This window comes from Trichosurus vulpecula, chromosome 6 (assembly GCF_011100635.1).
Source record: "Trichosurus vulpecula isolate mTriVul1 chromosome 6, mTriVul1.pri, whole genome shotgun sequence".
Taxonomy (NCBI): domain Eukaryota; kingdom Metazoa; phylum Chordata; class Mammalia; order Diprotodontia; family Phalangeridae; genus Trichosurus; species Trichosurus vulpecula.
Window position 1 is genome coordinate 256,368,125 of NC_050578.1, and position 20,426 is coordinate 256,388,550.

Consider the following 20,426-nt stretch of genomic DNA (forward strand, 5'->3'; position numbering starts at 1 on the left):
ATCATGAAGACGAGTCTTGATGGTTCCAAGCCCAATGCTTCTGTACATCTGTAATGCCATTATCATGTGCTAATGCTTGTTATAGCTATCTATGTTCTTATTCTATCTTTCTGCTTGATTGTGGGCAGCTTAGGTGGCACAATATGGACAGCACTGGACTTGGAGTCAGGAAGACCTAAGTTCAAATCTGGCTTCAGGTACTCCCTACATCTATGACCCTGGGCAAGTAAGTTGCTTGACCTGCCTTTGCCTCAGTTTCCTCATCTATAAAATGGACATAATAGCCAGGGTTGTTTTGAGGATCAAATGAGAAAACATATATAAAGCACTTTGTTATTGCTGTTTATTGTTATGTACAGAAACCATTATCTTATCCCAACTTTGTCTCCCCTAGTGTCTGGCACAGTGCTCTGTACAGAGGACTGTATCAAGAAATGTTTGTTGAATGAAACAGACCTGGGGTTCATTACGAATGAGTCTAAGAGGGACTATGGTGGACAAAGTCAGCCTCTCCCAATCCTGCCTGGAGTTCCTGCCTTTTATCCCCTGCTACAAACACTGCCTGCCTCTCCCTTTGGACTCTTGGTATAAAGATTGACTACATGAAATGTCTCTGCCCCTTCCTTCTGTGCCATATCTAATGGGGGCTGTGACTTAGGGAAATAGGATGAGAAGTCACACTTCCACACTGTGGAGAGAACTGGGTCTTGCTGCCTCCCCTAAACAAAGAGAATCCAGGGATCTGGACCTGGAAGGGGGTGTGACTGCATGGGCAGAGTTAAAAACAAGAGCTCGATTCAGAAGATGAGAGGAATGAGAGAGAGGACAGGCTTCTGGAGGACACAAGCTGTGCTCAGACCAGGAAATGAAGGAAGAATAGAAACTTCTCAGGGAGTCTAGAGAAAGACTCCGGGGCTGGACTTCCAAGGAAACCCTCAACAATCATCGGAACCAATGCATTTAAATAGTCCTTTAGTGGTTTACAAAGCATTCACATCCCTTGCTTCATTTGATCCTGACAATACCTGAGGTCAGTTATGCAAGGATCGATATTCCTCCCACAAAGAAGGGTTACAAATACAGTGTTCCTTCCACTACACTATAGCTGTTTATAAAACAACACAATAGGAACAATACATGAATGCATGAAGTGTCTGTGATTTCATAGCCCAATGGACTCCCCATAGAGAACGTCCCTGCGGGGTCCTAGATAGAATAAATAACACAGATTATACGACCAGTCTACGGCTTAGTAGGTAAGTAAGAGGGAGTTTAGCTGAGGCACAGAGGTTTGTTTCTTGTTTGATTGTTGGATTGTTTCAGTCCTGTTTGCCTCTTCGCTTGGGGGTGCTTTCTTGGCAAGAATACTGGAGGGGTTTGACATTTTTCTCCAGCTCATTTTAGAGATGAGGAGACTGAGGCAAACAGGGTTAAATGACTTGTCCAGGGTCACCCAGCTAGTAAGTGTCTGAGGCCATATTTGAACTCAGGAAGATGAGTCTTCCTAACTTCAGGTCCAGCACTCTATCCCACTGTGCTACCTAGCTGCCCTTACAAAGGTTTGCTAAAAATATGAATCCCATTTTCGTTGCAGCAACAAGCAAGAGAGTGAAGCTTGAAATCCTCTTGGTCCCTGACCTGGGGTTCTGGTTTTATCTATCACCTTTAGATAGCTTCTGAGATTTGCTTTGGATCCCTGGCATTTCTGAAACCCATGACCCTTACCTTCTGCAATCCTCTCTCTTCTTCCTCTTTTGTCTATTTTGTACAGTCTTGTCATAGTAGGTTACATTTTTGTAATGATGCCCCAAGTCTTCACAAGATGATGTGGTGATTTATTCAGCCCCTGGCCTAGGGTATCAGCTTTTGGCCTAGAATGGTGAGCCCTGGACCACTGGAACTACTCCATGTGCTGACAGCTTTTTATTAACACTAAGGGAGGTTTTCATAAGCTGACCCTCTATTGACTTTCTATCATAATTGAATATTTTCTCTCCTAGGTCAAGGTTGGCCAATAATACAAATAGACCAGGGTCCTTTGGACCCTTTAGCGTCAGCTGTCTCATTGAAGTCCCAAGAGCTCTAAAGGTGGGTCCTCTGATTTTTTTTTACCTTATTTTACTTACTTTTTCCTTTCCTCAACATGATATTGTCTAGTGGGAAGAAAACTGACCTAAGAGTCTAGCATACTAGGTTCAGTTCCCAGCTCTGATGGTCCCTGATATAGTCTGTGTTCTAAAATTCCTTCTAGCCCTGCCATTCTATGTTCTAGAGTCCCACTCAGCTCTAACAGTCTATATAGCATGTTTTGAAGTCTGTCCTAGCCCTGATATTGTATGTTCTAAAGTCTTTCCCAGCCCTAACATTTTGCGTTCTAAGGAGTTTCCCACCCCTGACAGTCTATGTCCTAAGGCCCCACCTAGATCCAACAGTATATATTTTGTATTCTGAAATCTGTCCCACCTATGAAATTCTATGTTCTATTTCCTGATGTTTGTTCCTACCTTGACATTCTATGTTCTGTGTTCTAAGGGGCTCCACAGCCCTGAAAATTCTATATCCTAGCATCTGTCCCAACCCTGACATTCTGTGTCCTAAGGGATTCTCCAGCTCTGCCAATCTATATTCTAAAGCCCTGCCCAATTCCAACAGTCTAAATGTTTGTGTTCCAGCCTACTCTGATGTTCTATGTTGGGTGGTCTAAATCTTGGCTCTGATAGACTATGTTCTAGCGTCCCTTTCTGGCTCAGTCTGCTGTCAAAATCTGACATTCTACGTTGTATATGCTAAGATCCTTTCCAGTTCTAACATTTCTCTGTTCTTCCAGAGCTTACAGCTCACAGACATCGTGTGTTCTGTGTTCTCACACCCCTTCCAGTTCCGATACTCTGTCTCAAGGTCCCTTCTAACTCCGATATTATGTTACAAAGTTTCCTTCTATCCCTATATCCTAAATTCTAAAGACCCTCCTACCTCTGACATTCCATGTTCTGTATCCTTAGGTCCCTTCCTAGCTCTGGCATTCTGTACTCGGGAGAAAGATATTCAGAATGAATGTGAAGTTAAAATCGTTGTCGTTCAGCCATGTCTGGCTCTGTGTGACCCCTTTTGGGGTCTTCTTGGCAAAGATGCTGGAGGGGTTTGCCATTTCCTTCTCTTGCTCATTTTACAGATGAGGAAACTGAGGCATACAGGGTTAAGTGACTTGCCAACAGCTAGTGAGTGAGGCCAGATTTGAACTCAGGTCTTACTGACTCCAGGCCCCCCACTCTATCCACTGCACCATCTAACTGCCTAGGGCATCGAATGAAAACATAAATGAATAATAAAGTTCCCTGACCACTCTGACATCCTATAATTCTATTACAGATTCCCATAATCCTTTTAAACACTTCCTGCCTACCCCCACCCCCATAATAGAGCCTAAGCTTTGCAGAGTTAGCCCACTCCTGACCTCTTCTGGTTCTATAAATCAAAGTACAGTGGACGAAACCTAGGAATGACTTTTTTTTTTTTTCTGGCCTAGAAGATGGTGCCCCTCCTCTTTAGCTAGGCAGCACTTCCCCTCTCCTAAGCCCTTTTTATCCAAGACCTTCAGACCATTTACTCTAAGATTTCCTTACAATTTCCTCCCGATGTACCCCTTAGAAGATCAGGCAGTGAAAATAACCAGCAGACCCATTTTTAGGATGAAGGAACCGAGACCCTGAAAGACAAAGTTCCTCTAGGGGAGAGAAGGCAACACTCGGGCATCCTGATTGTCCCTTAGGCCAGGTCATCCATTCATCCACCCACCCACCCTTCCTTTGCTAAGTTAAAAGCTCCTATGTGAGATCTTTTATTATACCTGTCAGTGAGCCCAGATGCTAAAAAGGAAGTGGCCCCTCTAATAAATGCAATACATAATAAATACGCGCAATGGATTTGTATAGCTCAGTATTTATTATGCCTTTCTATTGTTAAGTGTGTGGAAGTGGGGGAAGCAATTTCATACATTGTGTGTAGAGTGGTTTGGCCCAGGCTAGCAAGGAGCAAGCAAGCAAGGAAGGCACCCCCTCCAGTTAGAAAGTTCTCAGATGTTCCTTTGCTCATCCACCCTAGGCATGGGAGGTCTGGACCTCGATGAGAATCACCTACTTGGTGGTTGTTCAACATTTGGAGAACGTTTAATTCACTTAAAATCAGTGAGCATTTATTTAAGTACCCCCTTACTCTGTGCCTGGAACTGAGACTACAGAGAGCAAAACAAGACTGTCCTTGGCCTCATGGGCCTTCCATTCTACTCAAGGACCCAATGTGTTTCAATAAGGAAATAGGATATAAAATTCAAGGTAATTCTGAGAGGGAGGCACCAGCTCCTAGGGGCTCAGGAAAGGAGGAGCGGGCACTGAAGCTAAGATCTGAAGGGAAGATACTTGTTCCAAGATGGAGAGATGAAGAGTCTAAGCATGGAGATGGCCGATGGAACGTTCTATGTAAGGAAACAGCAAATAGACCCATTTGGCTAGAGCACCAAAAGCATGAGGTGGGGTCGGGGGAAGCAAGGGGATGTGAAAGAGAGGATGGAGCCAGGCTGTAAATGGCTTTGAATACCCCACAGAGACATTCGTATTTGTAGAGGCAAGAGAGAGCTATTGAGAGCTTCTTGAGCTGGGCTTTAAGGGCATATCAGCTTGGCAACTACATGTGGAGCCTCAAATTTCAGAGCTAGAAGAGGCTTTAGAATGGCGGAGTCAGATGCATGCTTACAGATCACCTTGGTCACCACCACCATCACCACCCCTTTTATAGATGAGGAAACTAGGGTTTGCCCAAGCTGGGATTCAAACCCAAGTCCACTGCCTCCAAATTCAGTGTTCTTTCCCAGATACCATTTTCCAGGATGAGAAACTCTAAAATGATAACAGTTTGATTCTGGGGCTGAAGGAAAGGGACTTATGGGAGATAAGGCTTCATACTATCCTAAGTGAACTAGGGCATGCCCAATCTCCCCTTCCTGCCCAGCATGACTTTAAATGCCAACTCTGGTCACTTTAGGCAAAAATTCCTAAAACTCAAACCCATCCTCAATCCATTCTGGATGGGTTGAACGTGCTTTCCAAGGGGCAAGGAGACAGGCTAGAGGACATTAGGATGCCCCCCCCATTTGAAGTCTCTGGGCCTCCTCCTTCAGGCCCTGCCTTTCCTGTATATCCAAGCCCTTCTACTTCCTTCCCTCCTCTCCCCACTGGACTCATATTCTTTTATTTTTAGAAGAGGAAAAAACAAAAGCTGCCAGGGTTTATTTAAAGAGGGAGCATTAAATGGCCTTTAATTCTCTGGCAATAGCTCCAAGGGTCCAGGGTTACTTAAAACTGAGGGAAGGGACGGGAAAGGAGGGAACTTGTAATTCCCACCAAGGAGGACAAAGATCTCGGCTCCTTATTCTAAACTGAGCTAAAACCCAAAGCACACACATACACACACACACACACACACACACACACACAAACACACACACAGAGCCTTCCATAAAACAAAACCTCCCTCTTTAGGGATAAATTAATAAATGAAAAAGTTCCTCTTGTAAGATACAAGGCGTTGCCAGTGGATCCCCACCAGGGCTACGCCATTTTCACCTAATCAGTTATGGAGTGAGGGGTGGAATGGCCCTTACAGGAAAGACTTGGTGGTCTAGCAAAAATCATTTTGAACCTCCCATCTAATACTTCCAGATGTCCCTCCCTTCCCCATCCCCTCCAGCTCTGGCTACCCAGTAGTGGCTGGTTATTGGGTTCAAGCCAAGGCAGGATTATCTAGGAGAAACCACAGTTTTCTCTTTCAGAGAGCCAGAGTTCTTCCTTCCCTCTCACTCACCTCATCCCTACTAAAAAGCTACCATATCTCCTAATAGAATATAAGCTCCATGAGGGCAGGGAGTGTTAGAAGATTCATGTCTTTGTAACTCCGGTGCCAAGCACAGTGTCTTGTGCCTTGTGCAAATATTTACTTATTGATTAATTGATCTCCCTATCAGACACACTATGTGCCTCCTAGGAAGGACCCTGGCTTTCTTCAATGACACAGAAAAAGAAACCAGACAAAGCAACATGGGACCTTCAGAGACACCTTTCCTGAGTCTGATGATAAAGCATTTCTCTTCCAAATTTAATAACAAAGAACTTTGCTCACAACAGATATTTTTCTGTGTCCTTAGCTTATATCTGTCATAGAAGGTGAGCCCCATGGAGGCAGGAACTATGCCATCCTTGTACCTCCCTCCTGAACTTTGTGGAGTAGATTGCATAGAGTAGGCCCATATTACACATAATATGTATAGCTCAATCAATCAATAAGCATTTATTAAACATCTACTATGTGCCACGTATTATGCTGGGTTCTCGAGATACAAACATAAAAGGGAAATAGACCCTGCCCTCAAGGTACTTATATTCTATAAGGAAAGACAATATATATACATATAAGAACGTGGAAAATATGTGCAAAGTAAGTGGAAGGGAAATTGGGGAGGAGACACTGGCAGTTGTGGGGGAGGAGAAGTAGGAAGGGGACCAGGAAAGACATCTTGTAGGAAGGGGCATTTATACTGTACTTGGAAGGAAGCTAGGCATTCTAAAGGGCAGAATAAAGAATGAGTGAATTCCAGAAATGGCGGGCTGCCTATGCATAGACATGGAGAAGGAAGATGGAATTCTGGGTGTGCAAGAAGGCTGATTTGGCTGGACTGACATGTCTGAGAGGGAGTACTATGCCGTAACCCTAGAAAGGCAGGCCAGAGTCAGGTTGTGAAGAGTTTTTAATGCCAACCACAGTTGTTTGTATTTGATACTGGAGGCCATAACTCAAGCCACTGGAATTGCTTGAACTGGGGAAGGACATGGTCAGATTTCTGTTTTAGGAATATCACTCTGGCAGGTGTGTGAAGGCTGGATTGGAGTAGGAAGAGACTGAATACAGGGAGAACAATTGTCTTTAGTCATTTTCAGTCAAGTCTGATTCTCCCTGACTCCATTTGGGGTGTTCTTGGCCAAAATACTGTAATGGTTTGCCATTGCGTTCTCCAGCTCTTTTTACAGATGAGGAAACTGAGGCAAACAGGGTAAAGTGACTTGCACAATGACACACAGCTAGTGTCTGAGGCCAGATTTGAATTCAGGAAGATGAGTCATCCTGATTTCAGGCCAGGCATTCTAGACAATGAGCCTCTTAGCTGCCCCAGGGAGAACAATTAGGAAACAAAACCATCATGAGAAGAAGTGGTAAACACCTGAACTAAAGTAGATGGAGGGATGGATGGATGGATGGATGGATGGATGGATGGATGGATGGATGGATGGATGAGTGGATGGATGGGTGAATTGCCTGAGTTTTAGTCACTCTTGTACACTGGGCAGTAGGTAAAAATCACAGAACCTCAGAATCTGAGTGTAGAATGGAGACTTCAGCTGCCCTTTGATAGCATCCTGTGCAAGTGGTCCTCTAGTCTTTGCTCAAAGCCCTGCTATCATGTGGAACCTCCTCCCTTCTCCAGGCCGCCTGTGCCCCTTGGTGACAGCTCTCCTTCTTAGGCAGTCTTTCCTTATATCAACCCTAAACTTGTCCCTCTCCACCTTCCACCCCTTCTTCCCAGTTCTTCCCTTTGAGACTAAGCAGATCAAGCTAACTCCTCTTCCATAAGACAGTCCTTTAGACACTTGATAGCAACTATTATGTCTCCTTTGGGACTCCTCTTATCTAGGCTGGATATCCCCAGTTCCTTCAACTGATACTCCTATGACATGATGTCAAATCCTTTAACCATCCTGATTGCCCTTCCCTGGACACTGTCCCACTCACCAATGTCCTTCCTTTGCTGGCGATCTATTCCTGAGCTAGTTTATACCTACTAGTGAGAGCTTCAATACCCTTTCCCAGTCCTGTCAATAATCACCCTTTTTATCCCCAGTCCTGGTGAACAGCCACCAACACTCTTAGCAGCTAAGGAGCCCTTATCCACAGAAGTCCCCCTGCATGCCCCCACAATGGGTGACACTCAGCTTTGTTTCATTCAATGTTGTTCAGTCTTTTCAGTTGTGTCTAACTCTTTGTGACCCCATTTTTTTTTTAGTTTGGTTTGGTTTTCGGTAAAGATACTGGAGTGGTCTGCCATTTCCTTCTCCAGGTTTCATTCAATACCTGCTTTCAAAAATGGCAGACCTCTAGGAGCCTGAACTATATACCTAGCCAGGGACAAGAAAAGACACCATGAACTGTGGCCACTTTAGGTAATTGTGGGACCAGGAATCAGTCATTTCCAGGTAGCTTTTCTTTTCTGCCCAGAGGCGGGTGATGGACCAAATGACCTGAGAAAAATCGTCGGGTCATAGAGTGGCAACCATTTGTCAGGTTTGGTGGAAGGACTCCTACACAAGACAATATGCTCACACTTAAAGAAATTATCCCACCAAGTTCACTTCTGAATGAGGCCTAGCTGATAGCCGGAGAAACTCCCTTGCCACAGGGTACAATATCTTCTGGGCTGGTTCCCAAGTTGTCCCTCAGGGTTGCCCTCTGCACCAGGCTCAGCTGCCAGCAGAGTCTATTATGGTTTTCAGTTCCTAGACTTCGAAAAATGTCATAAGTCCCTGTGCCAAAGGAAAGAAGCCCCAAACAGGAAGCAGCCCCACAGCAGACACAGGCTGGCCTAGGCAGCCACGTGCTCACTGACTGACCCAGTGAAGAGATGGGCACCCCGGCCTCCACTGGCCTTCCAGAGTTCACCTTCCACCTTAGGGTCAATAGGAAGGAAGAAGTTCAGATTTCTGAAGCCTTTTGTGCACGCTCTCATCTCTGGCTTAGCCTACAACCAAAAGGCTCCTCTTCACCACCCAGTATGTGGAAAAGAAGCAGACCCAGAAGGCCTGTGTAGTTACAGTGCAGAGCTGGTCACCCCCCCCTCTCCATCTTCACATCCTTCCAGAAACAGCCTTGATGAACATCCATCTGGGTCCCCTGCTCATCCTCCCCAGACCAGACCCTGTATGAGAAATACCTTATTAGACAGATATGGGCTGGACCACGTGACTTTAGAACCGGAAAGAACTCAGTCCGCTCCTCTCACTTTATAGATGTAGAAACTGAGGCCAAGGCTGGTTAAGTGAATCACACATAGGAGTGAATTGCACACACGAGGTAGTAAAAGGCTTAATTAAGGGAAGATCTGTAGCCAAAGCAAGCATTGGAATGGTCCTTGAAAAAGGGGTCAAGATTGAGGTACATCATCAGCTAGAATTTTGCACAATTATATAGTTATATATGAATATATATAATATATTATATAATTATATATTAAAATATATAATTATATGATATATTAAAATATGTAGTTATAAATATATAAAAATATAGAATTATATAAATAATTCTGTAGTATCATGAAAAGAACATTGGACCCAGAGTCAGAAGGCCTGGGTTCAATACCTCCCCCTCCCCCCTTTGAGGGCTCTGAGCCCCACAGCCAAGGCTGTACCAACATTTCTGTCCCTCCCCTTCCTTCTCCTCCCTTCCCCACCAGTCTTTCTTTCAGAGGGGAAAAATAAAGGCTGGAAAGGTTCATTGAGAGGAGAATGAAATAGGCATCCAGGCCCAGGGTTGCCGTGCAACGGACCAACCCCCAAATTAGAGCATGGTGCGTTCACCTGATTCAGCCGCTCCCCCCAAGCGGGTTTCTGAAGAGCCCGGCAGCCTGGCGGCGTCTCGAAAACCGACCAGTTACCATGGCCACGGGCAGCCCCCGAGGGCGGCTGGACAAGCACCCAGTGCATTAGGAGAAACAATGAAGGGAAGGCACAGAGGATCAATCCCCAGGCCTGGGAAATATTCACTGTGATGCTGCTGCCTAGAATGGGGGGTTTGCTTGAATCGAGTGCAGATTTCCCGCCCCCCCCCCCTTAATTTAGCATGTAATTGGATGCTGCTGAAGGGAGGGGAGAGGGGTGGAGGAGTGTATACCCCATGCTGCTTTTTCATTAGGAATGTGCAGACAAAATACGGGCGCGCGAGCGTGCGTGCGTGTGTGTCTGTGTGTGTCTGTGTGTCTGTTTGCACATACAATGCATAGGACCTGCTGCCTGGCTTTAGAGAGTCCCTCTGAGGGTTTAGAGGGGTCCCACTGATAGGGCTTCAGAAAAATAAAGCTGGGTCCTGGTAAGAATGTCGGAGAGTTCCCTCACTTGTGAAAATAACGATGTGATGATTTGTAAGGCCCCTCTCAGCTTTGACATACCTGGCTTTGGAGTCGGGAAGACCTGGCTTTGATTAGCTGTGTGACCCTGGGCAAGTCACTTAACCTCTGTAGGGCCTCAGTTTCCCCATGTGTAAAATGAGAGTAATAACAGCGCTTAACCCACAGGTTCATTTTGAGATCCAAAAGAAATAAGTTATAGAAAGTGGCTGGTGGCAGCGGTGTGTTCTAAGCTCCCTTCCAGCTAGAACACACCATGTTCTGTTCTTAAGGTCCCTTTCAGCTCTCACAGTCTCTTCCCCAGGGAATGCCCCTGCCTTCCAGCTTCAAAGCCAAGCCCAGCCCCAAAGCCCCATTCTCTCTTCTCTGAGGGCATGGGGGGGGGGGAAGGGAATGGGGGCTGGAGAGGAGGCGGACAGACAGAGCCACAGGGGCTGCCTTGATGTTGTTTTGCAGGCGGAGGAGCACCATGGAGGGCGACTGTCTGAGCTGCATGAAGTATCTGATGTTTGTTTTCAATTTCTTCATATTTGTGAGTATTCCGGGAACCCTCCCCTCGATCGGTTTCCCTCTGTCTCTGCCAGGCTTTCAGAACAAGTGATTCTCTTAAAATATTCATGTTGGGAGAAATTGGGCTTCTTTTATTCCCCAGTGGTGGGAGCCAGGGTGGGGTCAAGGAACAAGGGACTTGCACTCTGGCAGCAGATAATGGGATCATAGATCGAGACCTGAAAAGGGGCCCAGAACTCATCTGGTCCAACCCCTCCATTTTACAAGTGTGGAAACTGAGGCCCAAGGCATTAATACTGTTTGCCCAAAGTCACACAGATATGCTTGGTCACACAAGCAACCTTGGTTAAATCACCTGGCTTCCCCTGACCTCAGATTCCACATTTATAAAATGAGAGTTGGACCAAATCAGTACGGTCTCTTCCAAATCTTTGATTCTATTATTTTTAGCCGCAGAATTGGAATTCAACCTAGGCCTTCCTTATCCAAGAACTAGACTGGCAGATAACAAATAGTTAGAGATTCTCAAGCCATCAGGAAGGGATTCAGGACCGTCCCCAAGAGGAAAGCCGTCACCAAGGGAAGGGGCAGCCCCAACAGAGTGATAGGCCACAGTTACCATATTCTACCGTAAAGAATATTCAAAAGAGCAAAGATCTGAGTTCTACTGTGTACCTTGGTGAGATCCTTCCCCCTTCCCTTCCCTTCCCTTCCCTTCCCTTCCCTTCCCTTCCCTTCCCTTCCCTTCCCTTCCCTTCCCTTCCCTTCCCTTCCCTTCCCTTCCCTTCCCTTCCCTTCCCTTCCCTTCCCTTCCCTTCCCTTCCCTTCCCTTCCCTTCCCTTCCCTTCCCTTCCCTTCCCTCCCCTCCCCTTCCCTTCCCTTCCCTTCCCTCCCCTTCCCTCCCCTTCCCTTCCCTTCCCTTCCCTTCCCTTCCCTCCCCTCCCCTTCCCTCCCCTTCCCTTCCCTTCCCTTCCCTCTCCCCTCCCCTTCCATCCCCTTCCCTTCCCTTCCCTTCCCCCTTCCCTTCCATTCCCTCCCCTCCCCTCCCCTCCCCTTCCCCCCCTTCCCCCTTCCCCCTTCCCTTCCCTTTCTTCTTCCCTTCCCCCTTCCCCCTCCCCCTTCCCTTCCCTCCATTTTCTTCATCTGTACGATGAGAGTCTGGACATCATGATTTCTAGTCCCTCCAAGCTCTCACCTTCTGTGTTCCATATTCCAAGGTCTCTTCAAGTTCTACATTCAGTTAGATTCAGTAGTCAATCATCACAGAATAGTTACAGGAACATTGAACATTCAGTCATACCCTCCTACCATATCCCTCTTCTCCCAGAAAGAGATAAAGCAGGCCCCATGTTTGGCCCCAATTGAAGTGACTGGGATTTTGGGGGGTCCAGAGCTTAGTAATGGGAGAAGATGCTGTAAGGAAGAAGATAACCGTTTAAAAATGCCAGACGTCATAATCATTTTCAACAAATGCGCAGCTGGCTTACTGTGTGCCCTACACTTGGATGTAATAAGAGATACAAAGATGAATAAGTTATAGTCCTTGCTCTCACAGAGCTTAAAGTGTCCTTGGAAAATCCATCCTTCATATAGCCGCAGGCATGTACTGAAACTAGCTCGTAGAAGTTCAGGAGAGCTGATCGTTAAATTTTCTGTGTGAACATGTGCACCTCAGAAATCAGAAAATGTTACAAATCAGGACTTGCTTTAATGATTTGTTGATTGTTTAGACTTAAATAAGTGGTGGAGAAAATGTTCATATTGCACACTGAATTTCAAAGTAAGTCCTGCTACATTTTTGAAAGAGCCAGTTGTTAAATGTTTACCAACACACTTTTGCATGGATGCCAAAGTTTTCTCCCTAAGGCACAGATATGACCATATCATGCCCTTGCTCTAAAACTTCTATGCTACTCCCCTGTTGTCTCGAGGGTAAAAAATAATACATCTTCATCTTGTATTTAAGCACTGGGGAGAACAAAAAAGGCTTTATGTAGAAGGTAGCACTTGACCTGGGCCTTGAGGGAACCTACCTATCTATAGAAGTGAGGAGGGTGTGCATTCCAGCCAGTGTGAACAGCCAGTGGGAAACCTGGAGAGGAGAAATGGGGTGTCTGTCATGTGTTCAAAACCACACTTTGTCATCGTCCCTTCCCTTTGTAATCTGCTCTGCCTCATCCCTGAAACCTTCCTTGACCCCTTCAGCTACAAGTGAGCTCTCCCTCCCCAAATGACCCCAAAGGACTTTGAGTCTCTCCCTTCCCCCGTCACTCCCTACCTTGTATTTCACTTGCCTCGTCACATGTCATATCCACTTCCCCTTCCCTTCCCCAGTAGAATATAAGCTCTCTGAGGGCAGGGACTGTGTCATTCCATCTTGGCACTCTTGACACGTCACAGAGCCTTACATGATGTAGGTATGTTGCCAATAATGAACTGAATTGAAAAAGACAAGGAGGTGTCTGTGGCTCAATGAATGACCTCAGTTAGAAATATCATTCCATACAGTCGTGTCCAACTGGCCCCATATGGGGTTTTCTTGGCAAAGACACTGGAGATATTTGCCATTTCCTTCTCCAGCTCATTTTACAAATAAAAAAATGGAAGCAAACAGGGTAAAATGACTTGCCCAGTGTCACACAGCTGGTAAAGTATCTGAGGTGGGATTTGAACTCAGGTCCTCCTGACTCCAAGCCTGGAGCTCTCTTCACTGTGCCACCTACATGTGCTCAGTTAGAAATATCTGGGTTCAAGTCCTGCCTCTGACAGACACTTGCTGTCTGAATCTAGCCAAGTCCCCACTTTTCGATGCCCCCAGAAAACTCTGGGATTCTCAGATGTGGAGCAGGTACCCATCTGCATGGGTGGTTTGATTACTAGGCATTTCCTAAGATGATTAAATCATAGCCCTCTACCACCCTCCTAAAAGAAGAGAGCAACAATCCATCTCTCCCTAGTGTTCTCATTTGATAATGGAGACTTACAGTCATCACAGTGGAAGGAAGGTGCCAGGTCATTCAAAGGGGAACAGGGTTCCACTCAGTGGGGCTGAGGCATTTCAAGGGTAGGTGCTTTATTTAAGGTAGGTGTTAAAGGCCCCAAATTCTGGGAGCTATTTAAAAGAAGAAGAAAGGAAGAAAAGAAAGAACGAAACAAAGAAAGAAAGAAAGGAAGGAAGGAAGGAAGGAAGGAAGGAAGGAAGGAAGGAAGGGAGAAAGAAAGAAAGAAAGAAAGAAAGAAAGAAAGAAAGAAAGAAAGAAAGAAAGAAAGAAAGAAAGAAAGAAAGAAAGAAAGAAAGAAAGAAGGAAGAAAGGAAGGAAGGAAGGAAGGAAGGAAGGAAGGAAGGAAGGAAGGAAGGAAGGAAGGAAGGAAAAGAAAGTAACAGAGAACACCTTGGGGAAATAGATTCATGGTGCAAATTGAATTTCTGCCTAATAAACCATGTTCCTAATTTATCTGCTGCTCAGGATGTGGGCCCCTCTTGCTAACTAACCCATCTGGCTCCCCAGCAGGAAAGCATGGTCCTGGGAGTCACGAGCAGAATGTTTAAACTTTGAATCCTTTTCTTCCCCCCACCCTTTTTCTGCCTCTATTCTTCCCGTGCCCCTTCCTCCTCTGTGCTGGGCCCTGGAGCAGCTGGGGGGTGCCTGCCTGCTGGGTATCGGGATCTGGGTCATGGTGGACCCTACTGGGTTTCGAGAGATTGTGGCTGCTAACCCCCTCCTCTTCACGGGTGCCTACATCCTGCTGGCCATGGGAGCCCTGCTTTTCCTACTCGGTTTCCTAGGCTGCTGTGGAGCCATCCGGGAAAACAAGTGTTTGCTACTCTTCGTAAGTACGAGCCCCTCTGAAACCATCCCCCTTGCCCATCCCTGTTTCCTCCTCTCCACATCCACGTGCTTGTGAGCCAAAAGGAAGTCATGGTGTAGTGGGAAGCACCCTGGCATTAGAGTCAGAGGTCCTCACTTACTAGGTGACTTCAAGGAAATGGCTTTACCACTCATTTGTAGAGGTTGGGTTGCCATTGATTCTGGTGGGCTCCATGGAGGATGCAGGCAGTATGAGCTCCACCTTCCCCTTCCATCCCTCACCAAGTCATGTGCCATTGGCTTCCAAGTCTGAGGTTCCAAAGTGAAGAAGCCTTTAATCAATGTCCTGCCTCTTGGTTGTGTGATCCTGGCCAGTTGTGGGACCTCTGAGTGATGCAGACCACTTCTAAGACTCTAAATTTCAGAAAAGATGATGATTTGTAGGAGAGAACATTCTCTCCTCTGGGGACTCCTTATGCTGATGAAATCACAGGCCTATGAACAATAATAAATCACATTTTTGTAATACTCTCTTTCTCCATATGTGTAATATGTTTGTATAGACAGGATGTGTTATCATGTCATTTGAGCCCCACCACAAGTTTGTAGGGTATTAGTAGTTCTATTTTTTGTTGTTAATTACTCAGTTAGTTGTGTCTGACTCTTTCTGACCCCATTTGGGGTTTTCTTGGCAAAGATACTGGAATGGTTTGCTATTTCCTTCTTTGGCTCATTTTACAGATGAGGAACTGAGGCAAACAGAGTGAAGTGACTTGCCCAGGGTCACACAGCTAGTAAGTGTCTGAGGACAGATTTGAACTCAGGTCCTCCTGACTCTAGGGCTGGCACTCTATCCACTGCACTGCCTAGCTGCCCAAGTCCTATTTTACATATGATGAAACTGAAGCCCAGAAAGGGGAGATAGTGTGTCCAGAGCCACATAACTGTGTCTGAGCTGTTTTTTCCATCAGCTGTGAGATTTTCCGTGGAGCATCTTGAACTCTTTTTCCTTATCTTTTTTTGTAGCTAATAGCCCACATTTGTAAGACAGGTGACTGGGGTCATGAATATTTCCCCTAGCCATGGCATGGAGCCAAGCTAAGGAGGCCAGCTGGAGCTCAGGCCTGCTACCTTGGCCTGGGAGTCAGAGAACCTTATGTCTGTTCTGAGTTCCGCTGCTATGTGCCAGTGCATCTTAGGGCAAACCCATCCTCCCTTTGCATCTCTGCTGCCTTGTCCATAAGATGCAGGGATTGGATTACAGTCCTCTCCATTCTTTTAAAAACTCCCTCTACCAGTACAGTTGGGCAACTGCTCTGCAATTTCTAGGCTTAGAGTACCTAGAACATTGAGAAATCAAGTGACTCATCCAGGGTGGCAGTGCCCTGTACATGTCAGAGGAGGGGACATGAACCCAGATCTCCTTGGCTCAAAGCTTAGCTCTCTATGGGACCTCAGACCCTCCACCTTCTAACTCCCAAGTACTCTTTCTACTGTGTGACACCAATTCATTGACCAGCAAGAATTATATAATAAAGAAACCTGAGTCACAGGACTTGGAAACTGAGGAAATTTGGGGAGAAAGAGTGTGGAATGAGAGCCTCCTGATTAGCCCTGGGGGCACCATTTCGTGCTTCATGAGGCATTGATGGATGTTGCTCTTGGCCTTGGTCTTTGAGCCAATGGGGAAGAGAGAGTTATTTTTTTTCCATTTTATATCACTTTATTTATAAAGTATACAATAAATTCTATGTGATACTTTTCCCCCATGGGTTCCCCATGGCTTTTATTTCTTAATATATTTTTAAATTAATTTTTTTCTTTTTTTTCTTTTTAAAATGTATTTATTTAATATATTTAGTTTTCAGCATTGATTTTCACAAGAGTTTGAATTACAAATTTTCTCCCCATTTCTACCTTCCCCCCCACTCCAAGATGGCGTATATTCTGGTTGCTCTGTTTCCCAGTCAGCCCTCCCTTCTGTCACCCCACTCCCCTCCCATCCCCTTTTCCCTTCCTTTCTTGTAGGGCAAGATAAATTTCTATGCCCCATTGCCTGTGTATCTTATTTTCTAGTTGCATGCAAAAACATTTTTTTTTGTTTTTGAACATCTGTTTTTAAAACTTTGAGTTCCAAATTCTCTCCCCTCTTCCCTTCCCACCCACCCTCCCTAAGAAGTCAAGCAATAGGCCACATGTGTATCATTATGTATAACCCTTCCACAATACTCATGTTGTGAATGACTAACTATATTTTTCTCCTTCCCAACCCATCCCCCTTTATTGAATTTTCTCCCTTAACCCTGTCCCCTTTCAAAAGTGTTTGTTTTTGATTACCTCCACCCCCATCTGCCCTCCCCTCCATCATCCCCCCCCTTTTTTATCTTCTTCCCTCTTCTTTCCTGTGGGGTAAGATACCCAATTGAGTATGTATGGTATTCCCTCCTCAGGCCAAATCTGATGAGAGCAAGATTCACTCATTCCCCCCTCACCTGCCATCTCACCTCCTCCCACAGAACTGCTTCCTCTTGCCACCTTTATGTGAGATAATCCACCCCATTCTATCTCTCCCTATCTCCCTCTCTCAATATATTCCTCTCTCATCCCTTATTCATCTTCAACTCACCCTGTGCCTGCTCTCTCTCTCTCTCTCTCTCTCTCTATATATATATATATATATATATATATATATATATATATAAACACATACATATATACATACATACGCATTCACATATATATACATAAACATGTGTATATATATATATATATATATATATATATATATATATATATATATATGCATATTCCCTTCAGCTACCATAATACTGAGGTCTCATGAATCATACACATCATCTTTCCATGTAGGAATGTAAACAAAACAGTTCAACTTGAGTAAGTCCCTTGCAATCTTTTTCTTGTTCTTTTTCTTGATTACCTTTTCATGCTTCTCTTGATTCTTGTGTTTGAAAGTCAAATTTTCTATTCAGTTCTGGTCTTTTCACTGAGAAAGCTTGAAAGTCCTCTATTTTATTGAAAATCCATATTTTGCCTTGGAGCATGATACTCAGTTTTGCTGGGTAGGTGATTCTTGGTTTTAATCCTAGCTCCATTGACCTCCGGAATATCGTGTTCCAAGCCCTTCGATCTCTTAATGTAGAAGCTGCCAGATCTTGGGTTATTCTGATTGTGTTTCCACAATACTCAAATTGTTTCTTTCTGGCTGCTTGAAGTATTTTCTCCTTGATCTGGGAGCTCTGGAATTTGGCAACAATATTTCTAGGAGATTTCTTTTTGGGATCTATTTGAGGAGGCGATTGGTGGATTCTTTCAATTTCTATTTTGCCCTGTGGCTCTAGAATATCAGGGCAGTTCTCCTTGATAATTTCTTGAAAGATGACATCTAGGCTCTTTTTTTGATCATGGCTTTCAGGTAGTCCAATAATTTTTAAATTATCTCTCCTGGATCTATTTTCTAGGTCAGTGGTTTTTCCAATGAGATATTTCACATTGTCTTTCATTTTTTCATTCCTTTGGTTCTGTTTTATAATATCTTGATTTCTCATAAAGTCACTAGCTTCCACTTGCTCCAATCTAATTTTTAAGGTAGTATTTTCTTCAGTGGTCTTTTGGAACTCCTTTTCCATTTGGCTAATTCTGCCTTTCAAGGCATTCTTCTCCTCATTGGCTTTTTGGAGCTCTCTTACCATTTGAGTTAGTCTATTTCTTAAGGTGTTGTTTTCTTCAGTATATTTTTCAGTATTTTGGGGGGTCTCCTTTAGCAAGTCATTGACTTGTTTTTCCTGGTTTTCTTGTATCCTTCTCATTTCTCTTCCCAGTTTTTCCTCTACTTCTCTAACCTGCTTCTCCAAATCCTTTTTGAGCTCTTCCATGGCCTGGGACCAGTTCATGTTTTTCTTGGAAGCTTTTGTTGTAGGCTCTTTGACTTTGTTAATTTCTTCTGTCTGTATGTTTTGGTCTTCTTTGTCACCAAAGAAAGAATCCAAAGTCTGAGACTGAATCTGGGTGCATTTTTGCTGCCTGGCCATATTCCCATCCAACTAACTTGACCCTTGAGTTTTTCAGCAGGGTATGACTGCTTGTGGAGTTAAGAGAACTATGTTCCACGCTTGGGGGGATGCACCAGCTCTGCCACACCAGCACTCCTCCTTCCCCAAGACCCCCCAACCCGGACTGAACTTAGATCTTCAGCAGGCTCTTCAGTCCTGCTCTGATCCGCCACTTAGTTCCTCCCACCAGGTGGGCCTGGGGCTGGAAGCAACTGCAGCTGTATTTCTGTAGCTGCCCCAGGGCGGTAGCCGAACTGCGAACTCCTTCCACTCCCACAGCTTCTCCCACTAACCTTCTCTGTTGTCTTTGGTGTTTGTGGGTTGAGAAGTCTGGTAACTGCTGCAGCTGACTGATTCAGGGCGCTAGGGCACACTCCACCTGGCTCCTGGTCTGGTTGGTGCGCGCCGCTCACGCTGGGCTCTGCTCCGCTCTGCTCTGCTCTGCTTCCAGCTCCGTGAGGGATAGACCTCACCCAGAGACCATCCAGGCTGTCCTGGGCTGGAGCGCTGCTTCCCTCTGCTGTTTTGTGGGTTCTGCAGTTCTAGAATTGGTTCAGAGCCATTTTTTATAGGTTTTTGGAGGCACTCAGCCGGGAGCTCATGCTAGTCCCTGCTTTCCAGCTGCCATTTTGGCTCCGCCCCTGATTCCAAGAGAGTTATTTTTGATGGCTAAGAGCTCATAAAACCTCTCTTGGCCAATGTCCTTCAAGCATTTACCAACATCTGAGCAGAGTCAACCTAGGACAATATAGGGCATGCCCCACCCATGCTGAGTGAAATCAGATAGATCAGTAATACATCAAAACAGAATTGAGGGTGCCATGAGAGCCTCCTAGGAGATTCAGTCAGTGGCATCAGAGGAGAAAGTTCATGAGGATTCCCCCTAGGTCCCAACCAAAGAGCAACACCAACACTTTGGAAAGAGGACGAGTCCGGGCTGGTGTGAGTGAGATATAAAGCATCACTACTGGATAATGGTGTACTTGGGAAGGTCAGGAGGTAACTCTCCTTCCTTCTGTCCAGCTAAGTCCAATCTGGGGCATAGGTAGACCCGAATCATGAAGTCAGTGTGCATCAGAGGTAGGACCTGAACTCAGGCTATCCTGGCTCTAAGGTCAGCTCCCAAATCACTGGGACATACTTGGTAAAGATACGAGCATCTTAGAATGACACAACTTTAGGGACCTCAGGGGTCATCTAGTCAGACCCCCTTATTTTACAGATGAGGAAACTGAGGCCCAGAGAAGAGAGGTGACTTGTCCAAGTTCATCCAACTCAAGTCCTATATCTTACAGATGAGGAAACTGAGGCATGAAAGTGGCAAAGTGGCAGAGTCAGGATTTGAACTCAGTATCAAATCCAGCAAACTTTCCCATACTACTGCTCATGCATTTTCTCATTTGATCCTCAAAACAATCCTATGAAGGAGATCCTATTCTGATCCCTGTTTCACGGTTGAGGAAGTGGAAGAGGAGGAAAGTTAAATCACTTTTCCAAGGCCACACAACTGTGTGAGGTAGGATTTAAACCCAGATCTTCCTGACTCCATGTGCAGGGCTCTATGCACCATACCATGCTGCTTCTTTCTAAGGACACCAGAGCATAGGTGTAACATATGCTAATCCAGCTGTTGGCAGGACTGAGGACAGCTAGATGTTAACAGCATAGCAGCTTTTAGACCTCACAGCCAGATTCTTAGGGTCTGGACACCCTATGATCAGACCAGAAGTGCACAGGACCAAAGCTCTTTGGTCAACAACTGGAAGTGATTATTCTAGACCCCAGACCAGAGTGACAAAAATCTGAAACCCTCGA

The 20,426-nt window shown here is 45.3% G+C and overlaps 1 protein-coding gene across 4 annotated transcripts in view; it reads left to right on the top strand.

Moving 5' to 3' along the window:
- Positions 1–20,426, top strand: part of TSPAN18 (tetraspanin 18) — a 236,810-nt gene that overhangs the window by 199,550 nt on the left and 16,834 nt on the right. For 3 of the 4 annotated variants that reach the window (XM_036765449.1, XM_036765450.1, XM_036765451.1), the window contains 3 exons: positions 2,001–2,088; positions 10,679–10,754; positions 14,369–14,563. In XM_036765449.1, the coding sequence (XP_036621344.1) occupies positions 10,692–10,754; positions 14,369–14,563 (258 nt within the window). In that variant the 5' untranslated portion in view covers positions 2,001–2,088; positions 10,679–10,691. The remainder of the gene's footprint in view (positions 1–2,000; positions 2,089–10,678; positions 10,755–14,368; positions 14,564–20,426) is intronic. The other variant, XM_036765452.1, reaches the window with a different exon arrangement.